Source organism: Desarmillaria tabescens, assembly GCF_030435595.1.
Source record: "Desarmillaria tabescens strain CCBAS 213 chromosome Unknown EV420scaffold_122, whole genome shotgun sequence".
Classification (NCBI taxonomy): domain Eukaryota; kingdom Fungi; phylum Basidiomycota; class Agaricomycetes; order Agaricales; family Physalacriaceae; genus Desarmillaria; species Desarmillaria tabescens.
In genome coordinates, this window is record NW_026848421.1 from 27,689 (window position 1) to 48,225 (window position 20,537).

At 46.6% G+C, this 20,537-nt stretch overlaps 9 protein-coding genes across 9 annotated transcripts; 2 read left to right on the forward strand and 7 right to left on the reverse strand.

Moving 5' to 3' along the window:
* Positions 1-841: 841 nt before the first annotated feature.
* EV420DRAFT_1487413 (uncharacterized protein) lies at positions 842-1,708 on the forward strand (the record flags this gene model as incomplete). Its single annotated transcript, XM_060470519.1, has 5 exons — positions 842-861; positions 941-1,039; positions 1,193-1,311; positions 1,406-1,471; positions 1,626-1,708. The coding sequence occupies 5 exons, from the start codon at positions 842-844 to the stop codon at positions 1,706-1,708; spliced, it is 387 nt and encodes a 128-aa protein (XP_060322354.1).
* A 733-nt stretch (positions 1,709-2,441) lies between these two features.
* EV420DRAFT_1589959 (uncharacterized protein) lies at positions 2,442-3,606 on the reverse strand (the record flags this gene model as incomplete). The annotated part of the gene is made up of 4 exons (XM_060474893.1): positions 2,442-2,977; positions 3,030-3,200; positions 3,252-3,410; positions 3,459-3,606. Coding segments are annotated over 4 exons (540 nt in total), but the record flags the coding sequence as incomplete, so codon positions are not given.
* Positions 3,607-4,875: 1,269 nt separating this feature from the next.
* EV420DRAFT_1281075 (uncharacterized protein) lies at positions 4,876-5,365 on the reverse strand (the record flags this gene model as incomplete). The annotated part of the gene is made up of 2 exons (XM_060468242.1): positions 4,876-4,962; positions 5,015-5,365. 2 exons carry the CDS (start codon positions 5,363-5,365, stop codon positions 4,876-4,878), a joined length of 438 nt encoding a protein of 145 aa, XP_060322356.1.
* A 2,098-nt stretch (positions 5,366-7,463) lies between these two features.
* Positions 7,464-9,295, reverse strand: EV420DRAFT_1652400 (manganese peroxidase 1 precursor; the record flags this gene model as incomplete). Its single annotated transcript, XM_060478640.1, has 15 exons — positions 7,464-7,476; positions 7,536-7,600; positions 7,651-7,826; positions 7,883-7,918; positions 7,973-7,982; positions 8,036-8,105; positions 8,161-8,241; positions 8,292-8,387; positions 8,443-8,542; positions 8,600-8,640; positions 8,692-8,752; positions 8,809-8,882; positions 8,933-8,991; positions 9,053-9,183; positions 9,235-9,295. The coding sequence occupies 15 exons, from the start codon at positions 9,293-9,295 to the stop codon at positions 7,464-7,466; spliced, it is 1,074 nt and encodes a 357-aa protein (XP_060322357.1).
* Positions 9,296-10,223: 928 nt separating this feature from the next.
* Positions 10,224-10,621, reverse strand: EV420DRAFT_234849 (uncharacterized protein). The gene is made up of 2 exons (XM_060481324.1): positions 10,423-10,621; positions 10,224-10,366 (listed from the first exon to the last, which is right to left on the reverse strand). The coding sequence occupies exons 1-2, from the start codon at positions 10,588-10,590 to the stop codon at positions 10,280-10,282; spliced, it is 255 nt and encodes an 84-aa protein (XP_060322358.1). The 5' UTR covers positions 10,591-10,621; the 3' UTR covers positions 10,224-10,279.
* A 960-nt stretch (positions 10,622-11,581) lies between these two features.
* On the reverse strand, positions 11,582-13,560 carry EV420DRAFT_1672078 (uncharacterized protein; the record flags this gene model as incomplete). The annotated part of the gene is made up of 5 exons (XM_060479076.1): positions 11,582-12,398; positions 12,451-12,579; positions 12,631-12,882; positions 12,944-13,438; positions 13,495-13,560. The coding sequence occupies 5 exons, from the start codon at positions 13,558-13,560 to the stop codon at positions 11,649-11,651; spliced, it is 1,692 nt and encodes a 563-aa protein (XP_060322359.1). The 3' UTR covers positions 11,582-11,648.
* Positions 13,561-13,960: 400 nt separating this feature from the next.
* On the reverse strand, positions 13,961-14,182 carry EV420DRAFT_1241136 (uncharacterized protein; the record flags this gene model as incomplete). Its single annotated transcript, XM_060466637.1, has 1 exon — positions 13,961-14,182. A coding segment is annotated over one exon (222 nt), but the record flags the coding sequence as incomplete, so codon positions are not given.
* A 4,290-nt stretch (positions 14,183-18,472) lies between these two features.
* Positions 18,473-18,809, reverse strand: EV420DRAFT_1652403 (uncharacterized protein; the record flags this gene model as incomplete). The annotated part of the gene is made up of 2 exons (XM_060478641.1): positions 18,473-18,659; positions 18,712-18,809. 2 exons carry the CDS (start codon positions 18,807-18,809, stop codon positions 18,473-18,475), a joined length of 285 nt encoding a protein of 94 aa, XP_060322361.1.
* A 46-nt stretch (positions 18,810-18,855) lies between these two features.
* EV420DRAFT_1487418 (uncharacterized protein) lies at positions 18,856-19,929 on the forward strand (the record flags this gene model as incomplete). Its single annotated transcript, XM_060470520.1, has 6 exons — positions 18,856-18,990; positions 19,063-19,120; positions 19,184-19,255; positions 19,351-19,463; positions 19,670-19,863; positions 19,884-19,929. The coding sequence occupies 6 exons, from the start codon at positions 18,856-18,858 to the stop codon at positions 19,927-19,929; spliced, it is 618 nt and encodes a 205-aa protein (XP_060322362.1).
* Between the last annotated feature and the right edge of the window lie 608 nt (positions 19,930-20,537).

The following is a 20,537-nucleotide window of genomic DNA, read 5'->3' on the forward strand; positions in this document are numbered from 1 at the left end:
GAATCGAACCATTCAGTATGTAGGTGGGAATGGTAACTGTTTCACGACTCCGTGGCTCAAAATTAAGGATCGGTCACATTCTCGAGCGAGGATTAGACTGGGGTACAAGGAGAAAGCAATGCCGGAGGTTTGAACTCAAAAAGCGGAGAACTTTGCCTCAACATAGTAGAAGAATGTATTACTGTACTTGAGCTATGCTGTTCAGCAGGCCATGTCATGGACCCTTGAACTCTCTGAAATGTCATTCCTAGTGCACTCCACTGAACTCGATCTATCGCTGTCTTGCAATATTCCGAGCATTCAAATCTATAAGGGAGTCAGTGGCCTGTCTAGACTGAGCGGTCTTGAATCCAGAGATCTCAGATCAAACACCCAAAGGAAATGTATCTGAATTCATTACTGAATAAGCGATGGAGAAGCAGGTAAAGATGAATAGGATGCTGGAGGAATTCGGGCCATTAGTACGGCAATGGTGGAATGATTAGTGTCAAGCACCGAAATAATGTCGGCCGGTTCAGGGCCACCTTGTCCCGCTCCGAACCCACGCCCTAGATCTTATTCAGATATCTATGGTAACAACTGACGCCAATGAGTATATCACTATAGAAAAACACTTAACTTGCAGGGGGGACGCGAACTTGCGCACTTAAAAGTAACTTGTGACTGGAAAAAATTTAACTTGCATTCGTCGGATTTTTTTGCACGCTATTACGCCCATACATTCTCACAACTATAAAATCTCTCGTCTCAATAACCCTTTGACGACCATGATACGCTCGACGGCCGTGTTGTATGTATGCACTCATTAAATAGGAAACGACGATTGTATGTTGAGAGGAATATGAGCGAGAGAATGGCCAGGTAAGACGTGACGTACGTAGTTACGAGCGCTGGCGCTTTAACCACGGAAGTGTCTGTAACACGTCATTATCCGGTACAGCATACATCCGACATCTGGGATCGTGAGCCCGTGCTATAAGTGGCGGGAACTTTATGGCATCAAATTCGGGGGGAACAGAGACTGGAAGCGAGGTGCGGAGTGAGTAGGACGTTGGGGAGGGGTGGTGTTCATAACTGACATGTAGCTTATGCACGGAGTTAGTTCACGCGATGAGGCGGACTCGGTTATCGCAATCTTGATTTGCTGTCGTGCTCTCGTCATGCTCTGATCGAGATCTCTGGTCTCCCTAAGCTTAGCGGAGTTCGCCGCTAACCGCCCTCTGCATGAAGCCGCACCCTTTATACGCCTTGTCCGTGTCCTCCTCCGCGCCTGTCCATCACGCCCCATCGGCCAAGCATCCTCGGTAGTCGGTATGATAGAATTTCAACTGTCCCTCTCATAGGTTGATGGTGTTGAGATGTGAATGAGAACTATGGTTGTTCCTACGTTCGGGCCTCTCTCCAGTGGTGGTCACCGTCCTTGCGAGGTTTGGAGGGGATGACGACAAGAAGGAAAAACCCAGCAATAGATGTAAACACGGATGGAATCGGGCCGTCAGAACCGGCGGGGGCTTAACGTGTTCTTATAGTCCGCAGTCATTTGTGATCCTTCCATGCTTCTTCCTCTTAGCAATATCTATGCAAAAATTGATTTATATCTGATGCTCAGTTCATCGCTGTTGCAGCTACATTCCGAGTCGGTGAGATTTACCTCTTCTACGATGAAGAGCAACTCAACTTGAATCCGTCACAGGCGCAGGTAGTCTGACCGGGGTCCAGGTTTGGGCAGCGCAGGACTAAGTGCTGATCTAACACAGATCTCTTCCTGGATGCGGAAATCCCAGGCATGATAACGCGCTGAAAATAGGATTCTCTTCAGAATGTAAAGCAAGACTTGATACTTATTTACTTACTGCCTTCATCCCGTAGCACTGATTGGAATGTCAATACGGAGAAGGGATCACACTGCCACACAGAATGTTCGCTTCGGGACCCTCGGGCATCAGAGTTTATTGATCCTGTGGACTCGCACCTATTTCGAACGTGATGAGTACGATGAACCATGAAAGAGGGAAAAAAAGGATCGTCAAAAGCCAGGCTGTCCTTCACTAAAAGTATGCTAAACAGACCCTTGTATATTGGATAGAGGGAATCGAACCCTGCCCCTCAAAGGTATTATACCGTACCCATTGACCACTACTGCTTATCCGAATGAATACCACGGATAAACATGTATTCCTTACCTTCTCGTCGAATTCCATTCTCAAGGGATACCAGAATAAACGTTGTACACCATACAGGAAAAAAAAACATGCAGGCGCACGAGTCACCATACTTTCACTCTTTGAGAAAAAGTCCACAGTATGCAATTTTATATGGATATGGGGACTCGAACCCCGACTATGACTACCAATTAGCTGTCATGCCACTTACCCTTAGCTGATGGTTTCCCTGTTCGTAGTTCAATCCTGAACCACTGGTTAATGTCATGATACAGGGAGAGGGTCAGCATTTGATTAAGGAAATCTTTGTTCTCGATATGACGAAAAACATGGAGTGAAAGTAGACACTCGCGAAGCGGAGATGATCACCTGAATGGGGGATAGGGGGTAAAATCAATTTACAGACGGAGAAGAAGCGATGTCGACTGCTAGCTGCCAAATTTTTAGTAGGTAGAATGAATTTATGAAGCAATACAGGTAATAAATAAATAATCGCCTCAACGACAATAAGCTTGAAGAATAACATAAGAGGGTAGGAGATTCTCACTATATAGTAATCGTTTCAATCCACGTTACCAATACCCCCTCCTACAACGTTAGCGATTACAAGAGGAAAGCTGAGGGATAGTTATCCCTCTTTGAACCCCATCATCCAGGATTCGAAGGTCTTAAGATTCTTGGCGGATCCCGCGAACGTGGGTGCTAATTTTTCGAAATTTGACATGCAGCGCTCAAAAGTGACAGATTCTAATGCACGTTGCTGGAGGGATCGTTGAACAGTCTTCGCTGCCGTTCATATCCACAGCAAGATATAGCTGGTTGACGAATTCTCAGCATATTCCATAACAACCTGATGATAATAATTACAGTCCGGAGGTTCGGCCAAGACAAGACCAATTTCATCAAGCTGTACTGGCCGAAATCCGTGCACGCGGATGTCGTGGCATGGCGAGAAAAGTTCTCGACATTCTTCAGCGAGCATAATGCGACAATGAGCTTCTCTCCGAGACAATCCGAATACGTGTCAAGATGACCAGACTAGAATTACGCGTCAAAGGCGTGTTCGGCCATGAAATGGACGGCACTCACAAAGTTGAGAGTCAGGGTAGTAAGGTTGGGCGTCCAGAAGACGACGTTGAGTAAAGATACAACACGCGGTGAAGGGAAGACTTGTCGTTTCAGTAGCTCGGCGATCTGCTCACCGCGTTTACTCTTCTCTTGATACTCGGCCGTCGAGAAAGAAATCATCTAGACACGCGTCAATAAGAGTGAATCCACGAAGGAGACATCTCATACCAGTCCCTTTACGTCCTTCGCTGTGCCCCTCCTAATCAGCGTCTTGATCAGCTTCTTGATCTCCCCTTGGCCGCTGACCGTGAACGAGGTTTCGGTGCCGGCGCTCTTGTTATCGACTTTCGGCGTCGTTTTTGGCGAATTGGCAGGGCGTTGAATTGTTGCTGTGGTAGTGGTGGTGTGGAAGAGAGACAGAGAGGGGTTCGCAGTCTCAACAAGTCGGAAGGCATTCCAAATCCGAAATGAAATAGACGCGTCCGTTGATACACGTGACAACTATTCTCATGCCATCGACGCGTCGTGAACGTGTCGGAATCCTGGTCTATAGTAGCATCTGTGCGAAAGGTCATGTCAAATCTAAGTAGAAAAAAGTACGGAAACCAACCTAAGTAGTCTCAGCCGCACATGCCCCGTGAGGAACAGGTACTGAATATGTCGATCCCAACTTTCAACGATTGCAGCTCCAATGACATTCCTCAAGGAGTCTTCTAGAGAAATTTCCAAGAAATGCTAACAGGACAATTAGAATGGTGCTGAGACACAAAAAAAGACGTATACCATTACGTTTCAATGTGTATCTGATTTCGAACGCTGAAGCAGACGTCGAAATCCCACGGTGCTAAATTCGAATTTCGAGCTGTCGATAGAATGGAGCCACTATTCGAAGAGCATCTTGTGAAGCTGAGCCATCCTCACGTTTCGACCTTCAGGGTTTCGACTTATTGGTCCCTGATATCTAGCATTACTACTTAGTCAGTCGCTAATCACTGTAATGTGAATGGGTAAACGTACTTGAGATAGCGTACAGTAGGAATAGTAGACACCAGGTCAATAGTCTACCTTAAAGATGATAGGTTTTTGAGGTGACAAGGCGAGTCTTTCGTCCCGTCTTACTGACAATGATACGGATACTCGCACACCAAAGATTATTGTGCAAGTGATTTTGATAAGTGTCAGGTTGCTTCAGTAAGTTCTACAATAGAAATCCATGTTTCTTTTCCGTTAAGCATAAGGAGAGGCAAGCGATGATGGGAGTAGCAGAAGAAGGAGACTCGGCAAACTCCGTGCCGAACTTCTTCGCTAGCACCGAACATCATGGGAACTCGTCTACAGTCCCTAAGGCCGCATGGCAGCTATCCTAACAAAAATCTAAACCGTAATCATTCCAATGACGGAATATCCACCCAAACTCACGATGCTTTTATGTGATGCCTAAGAATTTCAGCCTAGCGATGATTGTTCCTTTTATATTGCTCGGAGAGAGATGTCTATAGAACAGCCCCACAAATTCAAAGCTTCTTCCAGACATACCGATGGTCCCAGAAGGCTTGATTGAAGTTATCTGTCCGATATAGTGCATGACAAGGACGTAGGTATTCGAGGCATGCTTTCCTGACGTTGCTTCATAGTCCACAGCAGATCAAATGCCCGACGTTATGCAACGCCTACCGATGATAAGCAACGACCCGTCTGCGTCGAGCATAATGTTACTGGGATTAATGTTGTTCTGCATGGTAATAAGTAAGGCGTCTATTCCAGCGCTTGCAAGATGAGCTTACGTGTACCAAGCCAAGACGGTGAATGTGCTCGACGCCCTTCTTGATCTGATCAAACGAGGATTCGACATCCTCCTTCAGAATCACACCCTTCTTCACAGACTCTCCAAGCGTTTGTCCATATCTCTTAAAACCCAATCCAACCATCAATCCATCCTTCTCAACGTATCCGTAGTAGCGCGCCACATTCGGATGAGGGTGCTTCATCAGCGTTTCGCAGACCCGAGCTTCCTGGATCATACACGGCCAAATCGCACACCTGTCTAGATCCTCCGGATGAAAGTGGAATATTGTCCCAACTTTAATGTAACTATCGTCGGGAAGAGGTTCTGGCGCGCGTATTATTAATAGCATTAATTCGGGAGGAGGTACGGTTTGGTATAGATACCCTGGTACTAGTTTCGCATTACGCTAAGGGTAGAGCGAGTCTCCTCATCCTCGTCGCGAGGACGCCGAGTATAGAACTGGAGATAAAAACGTCCTCCCCGTCCGACCACAGCAGTTCCCGTAAATGAAAGGGTGAGGCAGCTGTGACATCCTGGATTTCGACGTCATGAACAAGACACCTTTCACGACCTGCAGATTCCATGGTCATCATCAGGAAATGTATAATCACAGTCAGCACAATATGGAACTCGAGGCGTGCATCGTGCGGGAATCAATCAGGTTCGAATTCTGAGTCCGAAATGGCTTGCTACTGACCCACGTGGACAGCACCGTCGGGAACCGAGATACTTCGCGTCCTTTCTCGGAGCTTTTCTTTCTCCTCCTAGTGTCTTGTCCTCTCATCCAACATAAAAACCTTGGTGACGCAGAACACGGTCATTTTGTGTCGTCTTCTTTTTAACTCCAAGTCAGGGTTAGCATTTTACTTTTTACTTTTTAATTTTTTTCAACGCCGTGCTATGACTGTATAACGACATTCTCCACATCTCGCACCTTGTTTTTCCTAGGTGATGATATTCGTGTGTGACTTAATGACAGTTGTTTGAAACGCTAACTCCAGAAAACCAATAAGCGCCAATTCAATGATGTACATGCGAGAAGATTAAAATGCGATACATGTCGCACTTCAAAGAAGGGAAGCCAATCTACTGAAGTAAGAGCCCCACGCGAACTGCACTTTGAACAAGCTGGTTCTTACCCGCACGTAATAGACATCATTGACTCGAGTGTGCCTTTCATATGTCATGTACGACACGTAAGTACTCTGAAAATTATCACCGTTTCTCATTGTCAGATACACCCTGACTGGCTTTCTGGATGTTATGGTACGCTTTCCGCCCTTGATTCGGATTAGGGCAAGGATATCATCCCTAGCATGTATCCATATATCTGAATTTCTCCACCATTTCGGCAGAGGATTTTGTCATCGCTGGCGCTATCTGGCACAAGGGCAGGTCGATGACCAGTTTCTCCAGATGCATGTTTCATACTAGTACTTATATCTATGTGCGCATAGTCTGAGGGGACTTCTTATAGCACTACGAAGATGGTTATGAGCCTGGTGCGACTCGTAGTGATATCTGGACTGGCGATGTCAGAGGTAAGGATCTCGAAATTATGCGATGCCTTGCCAACTAATCCCCAGCCCACTTGGCGCATGCTCCCTTTTACTGTCGTGGCGGTAATTAATACCCTTCATCACACGTTCTTTCTCAGCCTGATCCGGTATATGTACGGTACATCGTCTGGCCAAATCTTCCTATGTTCATATCAATCAACTTCAAGGCGTTAGTATTTACGTCTTCTTCCTCTGCTCCCAATACTAAGGTCTTGCTGTCAGTTTATATTAGCTCTCTTGTCGCCAAGTGAGTCCAACCCCATTATCCTTTGTATCTTAACTTTAGCTCTTTTTACCGGGCTCAACTCTCGAAAGGACAGACGGTACGTACAATATTTTCCACGACCGGGATTTGCCACCTGAATCTTCCTTCGGTCTCTCTGTGCGCTAAGCAGAAATGGTACACGATTAACATTCCCTTGAATTGAACATTCTATTTACAATATCGCTCTACCTCTCCCACATAAGAAGGAAGACGTTCGAATAATAAGAGTAATATTACTTTTGTGTGACGACATAGCGCTCTCACATTGCTTAGTTTGACTCCCTGTCTTTCCATCCCAATATGACTTCTATTTGTATTCATCCGGTACCAGTTGGGGCATCGCTACCTGGTGCATCATCTATGCCGAACGCAGACCAACAGTCTTTCACAGACATTCGTTCTAATAAGCCGTTTGAATGAAGATACGATTCACATGAGAGAACAGCCCAATCAATTCGAGGCGCGCATTTCATATAAGTTCACACAGTGAATTGTCAACACATATGAACATAAACGAATCACAAACGTAAATGGTACAACCGTATTGGGTACAGACCTTCCGGAACACATAATTCTGTATATCAAGTCAACGAACGAGAAAACTTCCACATTGTGTAAGTTTCTTAGGATGGTGGACTATGTAGGGAAAGAAATCAGTACACAACGATACAATTTGAGATTTGAGAGCTTCTTACACTGGAGCAACACTGGTGACAGGGCCAGGATCAGCCGTAAGAGTGGGGAACGGAGCAGTAGCACACTAACAGAAAATGAAAAATCTATTCGTGGAAACATGTCAAAACGGCTTACCGCCTGTTCAATATCACTCATATCGAATCCAGCGGGCAAGTGCGCGGCTTTCGCAACAGCTGCTAGAGGGATGGGGATCACCTCGGTGCAATCCACCATATTAGATACGTCTTGTCCGAGCGTAGAAAGCTTCAACATAGCAGCCTTGTAATCGGTCTGCATCTTTGCCTGATCATCTGCGACAATTGTCGTTAACATTGACCCCTGTTGAGAAATATGCTACAGCACATACTGGCGAAGGATTGCCAGTCACAGGATGTTCTAGAATCTGTGAGAAAGCTACAGCTGCTGGGTTCAAACATCTGTCAAAACATGGACGAACCGCGAGCCAACTGGTAATCGCAATGAGCCCATCAATGGTACGTTATGCACTGTGGCGACTCACCATCTCATCTGATTGAATTCGTATTTCTCCAGCCAATGGAGACTCAGCTTCACCCTGATTACTGCCGTTCCTGTTGAAACACCTGTCAACGACCAGCATGCCAGAGAGAAACAAGGAGCGTGTACCCGGGGAAGGCGGTGCCTCGTAATTGGACTTCTACAAAGAATTGAGTGTCGAAGAGCGATGGGGTTGAGTCAAAGGGAGTGCTAAAGAATGTAAATTAGGGAAAAACCCAAGGAATTCATAAGGTACAAACCCGGGAATCTGTAAATCCTTGAGCAAAAGACGACGTATATACAAATGAATAAACGCTACCGTCGGGTCCACGTGGTCAGCGCCAGCGACAGAGTGCCTAGAAGAGATGTCAAGAAAATTTGTCAGAAAGGTAAAAGGAAACAGTGCCGCACGAAGCCAGGAGAGCAATAATTTCAGGTGACTCGAACCCTGCATCAGCGAACCTCGCGATGATAGTTGTCACATTATCAAAAGGCTCCGGGACGAGTAGATCTGGGGAGGGGGCAGTGGCTTAGGGACGTCCCAATAAGAAGTTTAATTGCGGAGCACCCGGACAGTTGGACACCCCAACTGCGCCAGCCAACTGGATACTGAGAAATTTTTAAGAAGGTTATGAGTCCGAGATGTATTAAATATCGTACAAGTCTCCTGCGGTCATGTTGTGCGCGTTGATAAAAGGCCTCTGTACTTCCACAATTCCATCTAGATGAAAAATCCGTGAATCCTGGGTCAAGGAACTATGATCATTATGACCGTACCGATTCCGTTGTTTGCGTGGAAGGCCGTCTCGATGTCGGAGAAGGTGACGATAGATCCATCAGCACCACCACCGCTGTTAAAAACATCGACTTATTGAAATTAAAAAACGAGATAAAGCCAGACCCTTGAGTAAGGGAAAACCCGATTGCATCGTGGAAGGTTAAACGAAGCGACTCGTGTACCTAGGTAACGGGACCGCCCACAGTCAGCAAACGCTCGTTGAAGACTGAGAAGAATACCAACCTCTTCTCCACACTCTCCGCCGTCGAACAGATTCTCTTGGAGGTCGGCTACGACGGGGAATAAGGCGCAGCAGGCCTCATTGGTGGCGGTGTGGACACCGTCGGCGCATGCCACTCGCTTCGTGAGGGCAGCTGGTTAAACGGTATTAGCGTCATTGCAAATATAAGAACGCTAAGCAATACCGTCGGACTGGCGTACAACGGCGAGAAGGAAGAGAACAGCTAGGAGGGGTGCAAAAGCCATGTAGTCTTGACTACTGCTGTAAAGACATATCCTGCCCACCTTTTATATGCCTCTCATATCCCAGAGAGAGAATATAAATGGTATGCCAAGACGAACTTATCCAATAACGCCTCGCCTACGACGACTTGCTTAACGCCCACCTCTGTCATTCCATAAACGGATGTGAAAAGAAACCCGGGAAAGGATTCTCCCATAAAACATAGTTCAATATCCGCATTTGTCATTCCGAAAACAGATAGTGAAAGGAAAACGCGCTCGTCCAATAGCATATCGCCTATAACAAACCACTTGCACATGAGTGATAATTACGGAAGACCAGTGGGATACTCGCCTCCGACAGAACGAGACGAGACCTCGTCCAATCACACATCGCCTATAACACATCGCTTCACATATAATGAGTAACAACTTTGGAAGACTGCGGAAGTTAAATCTCCCTCGACCCAGAGCACTGGATCATGGTCGGGATCGGGAGAAAATCTGGAGTGTAGGCGCGTCGTCGTGAGATATTTCCATGTGTCATTGTGCCTCGTGTCTGTGTGTACAGCCTATGTGGGAGGCTCCGCAGAGAGTATCGTACCGGATTAGAGACATTGTTCAATGCACAGGAGGGAACGCGATCCGGTTGTTGCTGGAGCAAGTCGCCTCACTGACGCGTCTCGAGTCACCGGAGGAAAAGTGACGTATACCAACGAACGCGGCTTTGTAAGGTCCGGTTCCGGGTCCATAAGTTCCACTGTAAAAACTTTGTTGTGGTTTATTACGAGTGATAGCCTATGACCGGTTTTGGTGTAAGATAATTACAACTTCGTAGGGACGCACTAAGCCAGCAAGTGAAGACTCGTCCTAAATCCACGTGTGAAGCCATATCGTTTTGTAATTGTCGGACGTACGATGCACTCATTCGCGTTAGACTATTCTAGATATAATGCGTTCCCAAGCTTGTTGAATGAACAGTTCGGTATATCTGGCTACCTCCTCGGGTTAAGACCTAGGAACCGGCTTGCACAGAAGAAACCTAGTTAACAGCGTACCCGAAAACTGTTGAGACAAAGGAAGAGAGCATGCAGTCTGCCTGAGAGTCAAATACCGGGTCTCGCAGTCTATTTTTTCCACCATAAACGCACTGTAGGACATTTCCATGAGTTGAGATTGATTGTCTGCGCTAGCTTTGAAAAGTCAACGATGATGTCGCGAGAAATTAAAGGATAGAACTTGAGATCGTTAGCTTGGTTAGAGTACCAGGAAACGGAGAGGTGACCGAGGACAGAAAAGGAAAAAATACCACGCAGCATTATTCCTTGACAATGATAATCAAGCTCAAGTTGGTTCTCGAGACATTCTGTGACTCACGCTCGGACGGAGGCGGCGGTGCACGTGATCATGAATGATGTCATTTGAACTTAAAGGATATCGACCCTTACATTCTCGAATCCATCTTGACACGTCGGTTCAGCTAGCATTCAAAAAACTGACGGCGATAGCAAATACCGGAGGTCATGCGGTATTCAACTTTAAATTCAGGAGGCGCCAATCAGAGCCGACCACTGACCACTGACGATAGATAGTAGGAGAAATTTTTGGAAGATAAAAATAGGCCTTGGCGTCCGGACCCGGATGCCTACTTGTTTCTTTGTCGGAATTTCTGCATTTGGATTTTCAGGCACGATAAGGCGGCAAAATGCATTGAAATGCTGAAAGGCAGCCGGTGGCCTGACTAGGCCGTGTCAGATGAAAGTCCGGTCCGAAAAGGCATTGAATTATGTGCCTGAAAAGGAACTAGCCTAAAGTAGAAATGCAGTAGGCTGTGCAAATGATTTGGTGCCGGGTAATGCTTCGGCCCGGTGGATCAGGCGCAAATTATGTGGCTTTTCAGCTAACTTTCAATCAGAGAGCTCCCTTATTGCGAACATTTTTAGAAGATTATTAGAACTAATTGAACATTATTAGATTGAATACAAGATGGATACAATACTGAAGTGTATTCAAAAAGGAAAAAACTCAACAACCCAATTTCTGTGAGATTAACCTAATTTATTTTATTAGTTTTCAAATACACGAAATTACAGATTGATTTTAACTAAGCATACAAATTTACAATTAATCAATAATACAATGCAACATTAAGAATCTTCCAGCAACGTATTATAAGTCATTACATAACAGAACAATAACAGAAAATAACCATTACACTATATGAGCTTTAATATTATAGGGAACCAGGTTACTATCATATGCAGCTTGGTACTTGATGCATGCAAAATATCAGAAAGCCAGTTGTGACGACACAATGGACATTGGGAGCACAGGAGTATATTGCGGAATGGTCTTATAAAACACAAGTATCTACTCCTTATTCTTCCACCTCTTCATCTTCCTCTTGCTCGTCATATTCATCATACTGCGCCGAAACTGAAATAACATCTGAAGTCATCGGATGCGCAGTTCCAGCTGAGGTATGCAAGGTAGCCTCTGTTGCCCCGTCACCTTGGGTTTTCCTCCCTGCAGCGATCACCTCATCCTCAAATCTAACTCGCCGAGTACTGCGAGTTCTGCGAGTTGCGCGAGTTTCACGTGGAACAACTGTCGCCACTGCAGTTGTTTTCTTTCCCCTCTTTCCCCTCTTCTCCTTGACTGGCACAGTCTGTTCGGTAGATTGAATCTCCACGTGTTCAATTTCGTTAGCAGCTGTGATGGCTGATGTGGGACGGGTAATGGACTGGGCAGGCTGAGAAGCTGAAGCATCATGAGTATTAGCCTGTACTGCCGGTGTAATCTGAGGAGTGAAAGCCAATGATGTTGAAGTATCGTCAAAGTCGTCAGGGTCGTCAGGGCTGTCTTCGATCTCCTTCATTCCTCGCCAAATCTCCTCCTCTTCATCATCATACAGAACTGGAAGTCCTGGGGCTTTTGATGCACCCACCACTTTTGGGTGAAAGACCTGTTCGTTGTAAAACTGGAAGGTGTTAGAAATAGACTTTGCACCTTCTTGAATGAGCTCCTCGATCCTTTCGAGGTAGTATTCAAAATCAGCATCGTAGTCAATGCCGGACCGGTTTCCGGGTGAGTCGAAATCACCATCTCCAGAAAGAAGATATCGAATCTGGAAATATAGTATAGATATTAATTTTGGATCAAAATATAAAAACACTTACTACAATAGCCACGAAAGCCATGCAGGGAGCATTGACTTCGTTAACTTCCCATAGAGTAGCATTGGTCTTTCTCGTGGTAATCTTAATCTTGTCTAGAGCGCCCTTTCCCCAAAGCATGGCAAGAAGAATCTAGCTGAACAGTCAGCTTGCTGATTTCATGGGCGAATCAAAATTGCAAACCTTTATCCCCGCTTGGACTCTAAACATAGTCGCACCAGAAATTCTACCCTCAGCAAACAGACAAGGTGGAAGCCGCTTGTACTGCTTCTTGACTTCATCATATCCCAAAAGCCGCCGGCATTCCGGGTCAGTGAATCGGTCAAAGCCATTTTGGAAGTGCATAGCAGGAAGGACCCCTTCAAATATCCTGTGTCCGACTTCTCTAAAACGATGCATCATGTTTGAGCGGCCCTCTTGTGCCTTCTTCGCCATCTATTCAATGTGATTAAGTAAATGAAATGCCAGATCATGTTCAGCAGAATTAAATACTCACCAATTTAAACATCTTATAATATTTACCGTCAAGCGTCGCACCAATAAGTGGGTGGTAAACTGGCGGGAGGTATTCGTGCAGTTTGACGATGATCCTGAGTACTGTGACACGGTCCTGAAGTACTTTCTGACAGCTATGAGGAGCAGCACGGAGGGCAACAACAGCTGAGTCCAGCTTGCGAATCGCAACATCGTATTCAAGCGCAGAACCTGAAAGCTCTTTCGTCTCCCACCATATGTTTCCAAAGAAAACCATTCTGCACGCAACATAATTCAGCTTGGCTTGGCTCTCCTTGGATTGAAACAAAGTTTTTGATTTTTTGCTAGACGTCAAATCACTGGCGGCAGAAGAGTCTGTAGTTGATCCAGTAGATTCTGACATGGACGAGACAGATGTGGAGATGTCGGAGAGGTTTTTGTTGGAGGGGACAGCCGTTTTGAGCTGGCGAATCTCTTCTTGGAGTGCTTGGGTTTGTAACTGCGACTCTTTAAGCGCCTGTGGTCACAGAGCATCAATGAAAAGATGACAAAATGAGTAGAAAAAGTACATACCAATACCAAGTCATTCACAGATAAGTTTCCGAGTATGTTTGAAAGCTGAGTGAGATCCATGGACATTGTGGAAGGTGGCAAAGTTCGTTGTTGTACTCCGACTGTCAATGAGTCAACTGTTCAACATTTCGGGAGCGAGTCCAACATCAGGAGCCGATGGCCGGTGACAGTGTGACGTCTTGAGGACATACAGTAAGGAGGCAAGTTCATGGAGGAGAGTTCAACTATTAGTCACAGTATATATAAAATCCAACAATTATCTATGTATAAATAGACTAAATCAACTTGCCACTGCTTGTGCCCAACCATTATACTCAAAAGCAGAGTCGTCTTCACCACTCGCCCATGAATCACCGCGATTATCTGAATGAAGCACCAGAGAGCCTCGTAATCCAGTCATGTAAAGATTGAAGTGAGTGATGCACCCAGAAGGAAAAATAAGAACGTCCCATGGCTTCAGGCGCCATACATATCCAGCTTCATACAAACAGAGCTCTCCCCCCTCCCAATCTCCGAATGGTATCACTGCGCAAATGAGTTTATCGAACCCATCTCGATGGCCATTTGTGGAGATGCCAACGTTAATAACAAAGCCAGAAAAAGGATAGGCTACACTTTTGTCATTTAACGGTAGATGGTCGACGAATACTGTCAGTTCTTGGTAGACATCTGGTAGCAATGTTCGGATCTAGATTACATTAAAACATATTTGACCTGAGAGAAGAATATGAAGCTTACACGGTTATTCACGAATGACATGACATCCTGGAAAATCTGACCCAAAAGGTCAGTTTCTCCAATATCCTGGAGAAACTCTTTTGAATGACCAGGTGCACGTCGCTGGAAATGAAATGTCGTCTGGCCTTCCTTATGAGTGTAGTAAGGACTGGCGTCATCCGGGGCATCATAACCCTGTTCACAAACTCATCAGATTGTATGTGGTTAATAGCAAAATAATCATACTCTTTCTTGGTATCGGTTCCAATAATCACAGTGCCAGGACATATAGTGATAGTCATCTCGTCGAGAATCTTCATGATCCTCAAATTCACCTTTCCATGTATTTTGTAGTTGTGAAACCACAGACTTTGGGAGATGAGGAAGATTATCGACCATGTCGGGGATTAAGACCGCTACTGGGTGTTTGTCGATGTCTTGAATGAATAAAGTCTTGCTAGAATATGGATTAACAATTATGAAACAAACATGGAGTGATATAACGTACCCTTTGCATATATTTGAGTCAACAAGGATATACGAGTCTGGATCCTTCTTTTCACCATTGGAATCATAGAAATCATTGAGCTACAGAAGGTCAAGAGATGAGAAATAGACTCGTTCGAATGGAAAGACAATTACAGACCGTATTTTCAAGTTCAAGCAAACTCGTAACAGGTACAGCGCCAACTGCCTTGCTTCGTTCCACTGCTGTCCAGTGAGGTGCCTCTGCAGTATTAAAAGGACACCGGTTTGTTGGTACATGGAATTTTGTCTGTATAGTATGCACAGGACACATCTCATAAATACCTTTCGATGCTTCCGGTAAGGTGTACAATGGCTCAAGTTTGGACGCGCTGGGCATGGAGGTATAAACTGGGTCATAAACTGCGGTCCAGAGACTGGAACGAGGTGGTAAACGGAAGAAGCTACCTCATTGTTAGAGACGTTATCAAGCCTCAAAACACCAGACTCACTTTACTTGAACCTCATCTAAGCTTTTTTGATTGATTTCAACGTCAGAAAAATGGCGCAGCTGCCATTGGCCAGTGGAGTTGTTCCAGAAAGATATTTTGAACCAGGGCGCTTCAAGCACGGTGAGTGAAGTGAGACATTGAATATGCGGTATAATTAAGTCTTGAATCAATTTATAGGCTGGTTCCCCGACTACAACACCATTCAGTAGGAAAAGATTGATCCAGAATAATACACAGACCTGTTGGAGAGCGAAGAAGGACAGCAAGGCCAGAAATATCCTCCATAGAAGAATAATCTGAACGGCTAACTTGAACCCGCATAGCACTGGCAGCCAATAACAGGAGGACAAATGGCATTGCTGAAATGACAGTTAACAAAGGTTCAATGCAAGCTGATACAAGTAGCTTACCAGCGGCAGCCAAATATACAAGACGAGTTCCCATGGAGTACCAGGATCGGAAAGTTGAAGGTATGATCTCTGCCTCGTTGGCAAAATCAGCCATACTGAGGGAACCCAGTCTCTTCCTGCGGGCTTCCTTGCGCCGTCTGAAAATAGGTGAGATCAAATGTCAATTGAAAGGGAAACAAAAAATTACCCATCACAAGTAATCACTAGCTGCAGATACGAGAGCATGAGCTTGTAATCATGGAGTCCCTCCATCTCATGAAGAATCTTACATCGACGTGCAATAGCAACGAGGGACGTGTCATTCCATTCCAACTTCTCTTTAGGTGGCTGCATAAGATGGCGTGTTATGCGACCCAAAGCTTCCACCGTTCGTTGTTCAGAGGAGACGGTTGAGAGACGAGTCAATAGCTGGAGTGAGTCTGGGGAAGGCGGTGGTAGTGTGAGAGAGTCAGTCCAAGTAACAACCCTTTTGGCGCCCTTGGACTTGCATCCTCCAGATGACTGTTTCTTCCTTCGAGACGTTGTCTTTCGTTTCCTATCTCCCTTCCGCTTCTCACATTCTCCAGGAAGGCATGCTTCAACCACAAATCCATCTAAATCTCCGTCGGAATCATCAGGATCATAATCGTCATCTGGAACACTGACGTGAGGTCTCTTTGCGGGCGGTGCATCTGCTGAATCATCAAGTAAATGAATACGTTGAGGTGCTGGTGGATCAGGATCGGGATCGTGAACTGCAGCCCCAAGCTCTTCAACAGGTCGTGAGTGACTGATAGGGTTCAGCATCTCAGTACCACCTAAAATGCCCTTGTCGTTGGTGCTTTCACAGTCTGAGACGCCACCACCAAAGTTATTGAAGGCCTGAGGTGGCATCACAGGAGAGGAAGATGCGCCAAAGACAGTCACCTCTTCCCAGTCACTGATGGCAGCGTTGAAGGAGGGGGTGGCAAAAGGCAGAGACAGCTTCAGAGGAGAAGAAGTCACACCGTATACAGTTTTCTCATCCTCAAAATCACTGTCTGTGCTGTCAAGTGGTGACAAGGGTGGTTGAATAGGGGATAGTGTATATTCCAAGTTGTCGTTGTGAGAGTCAATGGGAGAGTCGACGATGTCAGATGACAATGATGGATATATCAAAGTCATATCACCCTGAGAGTTGTGGCCAGGGTCGCCGAAAGTGCCATCACCGTGGGCAATGGCGTTGTGGGCGTGAAAGGGCAGTGGGGCACTGAGGACCAGAGAAAACTTCACAGGGCACAAAGACACGCCAGATGCAGTTGCGTCAACATCACAGTCACTCTTGACCGCATCAACAGACATGGAAGGGGGATCTATGATAGTACTGTGAGCACAAATCAGGTCCAAAGGAATTTTTACGAGCCTATTTCATCACAATTCCTGTTCAGACTCATCCCTTCATTGAGTCCTGATAGCAAGGCCCTGTAATGGGTCGCATCTCTTCCCCTACTTTCCTCTGCATTGATGAGGGTGGTAACAGATTCAACAAGGTGCTGGACAGTGTCCTCTGAAAGGGTGATTGTGATGGCCATAGTAAACAAGCTAGCCCCTGTCACAGAGTATCCGAAAGGTTGCTGCGTAGTTGGTAGATTGGAGGACTGGAACGGATACACGCGCACCCAAGGGAGACAGATAAATGGCAGCACAGTCGTGCTCGACAATGTGAGCGAGGGAGGATGTTGATTGCGGCAGCGTTAGCGCATCGTGTCACGTCACGAGATATTTGGGTCCACGGTCCGGCAGAGTCTGAGAGCGTGTTCAGACTCGAGTCTGTGACGCGTGGGGTCCTATTTGGCTGCAGGGTGTTGAGGGGTGAGTGCAAGGTTTGGTTGACATCACGTGGTCACGTCTCCCTCCGTTTGCACACAGGAGCTGGATCTATAGATGGCTGCTCCGGGTGTCTTTCACTATGCAGACATCCTCCCTCCCAACAAATACACACCCGGCCATCGCAAGCTCTAATACTCCTACCACAAGACGTACAACCTCCCCACTTATCGTCAACGTCAAGCCACGACTATTGAACGGATGAATGGCTCGCATTCCTTTCCGACGACCTCCTGGCACTCCTAACCCCCATACCAAAAGACTCAACCAAACAACGAAATACGGTGATCAGACGAGACATGTGTTTGATTCGTTCTCACCCCACCTCCCTCTCGTCACCGCTATCCAAGGCCCTCATCGATAATTGATAATCCCTCAGGCTAGTGGATGATGTAACACCTTTCTGTGAGTAAAATTTTTACGTTGATTTTGTATGATATTTACCTTTCATTGCAGCCGACTTTTTCACCGCTTCCAAGCTCAAGATGGACCACGAATTTTCAGAATATTTGGCCCCATGGTGAGCGAATGCATGCTCAGAAGGACTTGAGCATCTGGACATGGCGTGGATGTGTGGGAGCCTGGAGGAGGGCATCGAAGATTCCTGGCCGTGGATGCAAAGTAAGTCCTGTTATGCGCATTGTCATTCATTTTATTGAATACATCCTTTTGCAGTACAACATCCTCTCCGTCTCCCTCAATGACTGTACACACCGCTTCCCCGCCGACGATGGTACTACCTGCTCAAATCATGCAATTCGACCACCGGCTCTCCCCTGACGCGCCATACCATCTTGCCTGCCTCCCGTAGCCTCTCCTGGTGGTTTGCCAACGCGACAAGGTTATCGAACGACACCATAGCCCTTCTTGTCGTAAAAATGGCGCTCGATGGCATAGGCAGAGTCGAGTCAGTCGAGGGTCTGTTCATTAAAGGTAGTGCGATCCGGAGAGGCACCGGGCTGCTGTGCGGAGTCGAGTACGATGTTGTAGCCCCACTGCTCTCAGCTGTGCGAAGGTCTCCATCGTTGTTCATAGCGTCGAAGGAAACGACACGAATGTCTTGGAGGAACGATGGACACCGCGTAGATAAGGATCATCCTGCCATTGGCTCGATATGATCCTGATAGTGATACCCCGCTGCGACCCATCCCATAACCCCCACACGCGCATCGGCGTTAATCGCTGCTGGATTCGCAGTTCGGGGACTTCAATAACCCTAGAATCCATCGAGGGATTCGATATCGGCCACCATCTCACAGAACAATGACCCACAGAGCCCAAACCCAACAACAGCAACGACACCAACAACGACGACGACGCCGACGACAGGAATGAGTTTGGGACTTCGAGAGCGATGGAGGAACATGATATATGATGGAGCAGGGCTGTAGGGCAACGACGAGGACACCGGGATGGGCTGTGGGGAAGAAGGGTACAAGGAGGAGGGTGGGACGAAGATCTTGGCACCGACGTCCAATGACGATGTCCATCTGGGCGTCTATTCTCCTCCCAGTACGCGACGAACGGAAATCATATTTCTAGGAGCGGTACGCTACTATTTGTCAAATTTCTTTAACTACTTGTTCGTCTAATTATTGCACATATATTGAATACAGTAGTTTCCTGCTGTACACTGTGAATGTGAGAGACGGCGTGCGGGGGATGCGCGCGTGGATAGTAAGTCCTTTCCATATGCTTCACTTGGTTAATAACTACGAGTTAACGAATATTTCATCTCAGGATTATATCTACAACAGAACAGTGAGCGGAAACTGCAAGGGAGGGAAGAGGATGACATCGAGCTACAGGAAGGTCAGTGGTGGCAGACTCTATCAATCAACAGAGATGACTTACCCTCCATGCATGCATGTGCACACATCCTCCCTCCTGTGATACATTCCTCCCAGTACCGCACTACTCCAAACCTTGCTCGCCGGACGACGATACATCGTCTCGGCCCAAAAACGGGTTCTTGAGGGGACCACATTTTGATGTAGATATTAGAAGTACTGCAGATCAGGTGAGCAGAGATTGACGTGTCTCAAGGAAGGAACTTACCATTATATCTTTCACCTTCACACAGGGCTCGCTCGCCGGACGACAATACGTCGTCTCGAGCCAAAATTCTCCCGGATTCCGATGCTTCATCTCATTCGACACGTCGTTGGCACGACGCTTGAGGTAGTCGCTCGATAGAAAATGTCTACAAAGATGTGAGTGCCACAGTTGGTGAAGAAACAAAAACTTACAATTTCTGGTGCATCAGCCGCCATCCGCAACTCTACCGTCTCTCTTGTATTACCTCTACCACTCCCACACGCCTGGTCTTGCTCGCCGGACGACGATACGTCGTCTCCGTCCAAAATCTGTCCTTCCAGCTCGAAGGCACGCTCGTCTCGGCCTAGCGTAGTCGAGAATTTGTGCGTACACAGTCGTCAAGGGAGTGTTGGAAGTGCGGAGAGCAGACGATGGAGGTCGTGCTGTAGAGGGGAAGTCGTCAATAAGATGTATTGCCGGGGGCAGGAATAAACTTACATCCAGTCTGCGGTAGGACACCTTCGATGCGCATCCTCCGCGCCCCACACCGTTGAGGTCCTCCTCATCAGCGTGTGTTCGCTTGCTGCAGGGCAATTTTTTTCGACAATTTAGTCTTCATCTTAAGCTTGCGAGCGATCGGAACAGCCAGCTAAAATAAAGGTAAGTAACATAGAAAACCAATCGCAAATTAACTCACAAACTTCATTCAGCAACCTGAGACTGCGTCAAAGTCATCTTGAGGGACTCAACTAAAGTGGAGGGGGGCGAATGGAGAACAGGAGCAAGAGGGAGCATGGTGGGAGGAAGAGACGACCTTCGAGTTGCCGGCGGCAACTCGCGCGTTCTTCTTTTGGACATCGACGCCTATCCCGCAAGACTGTCGATACCACACCCACACCCCGCAGCCTGTCCTGGCCATTTACCCCACACATGATCCTGTAGCCGCTTCAGTACCACCACGACTTTCCTTTTCTCGACTTACGTCTTGAGTCACAGCACCTCCACTATATTCCAGTAGTTCATTATACGAGCACGCCCTTCGCCGCCTACGACCCCA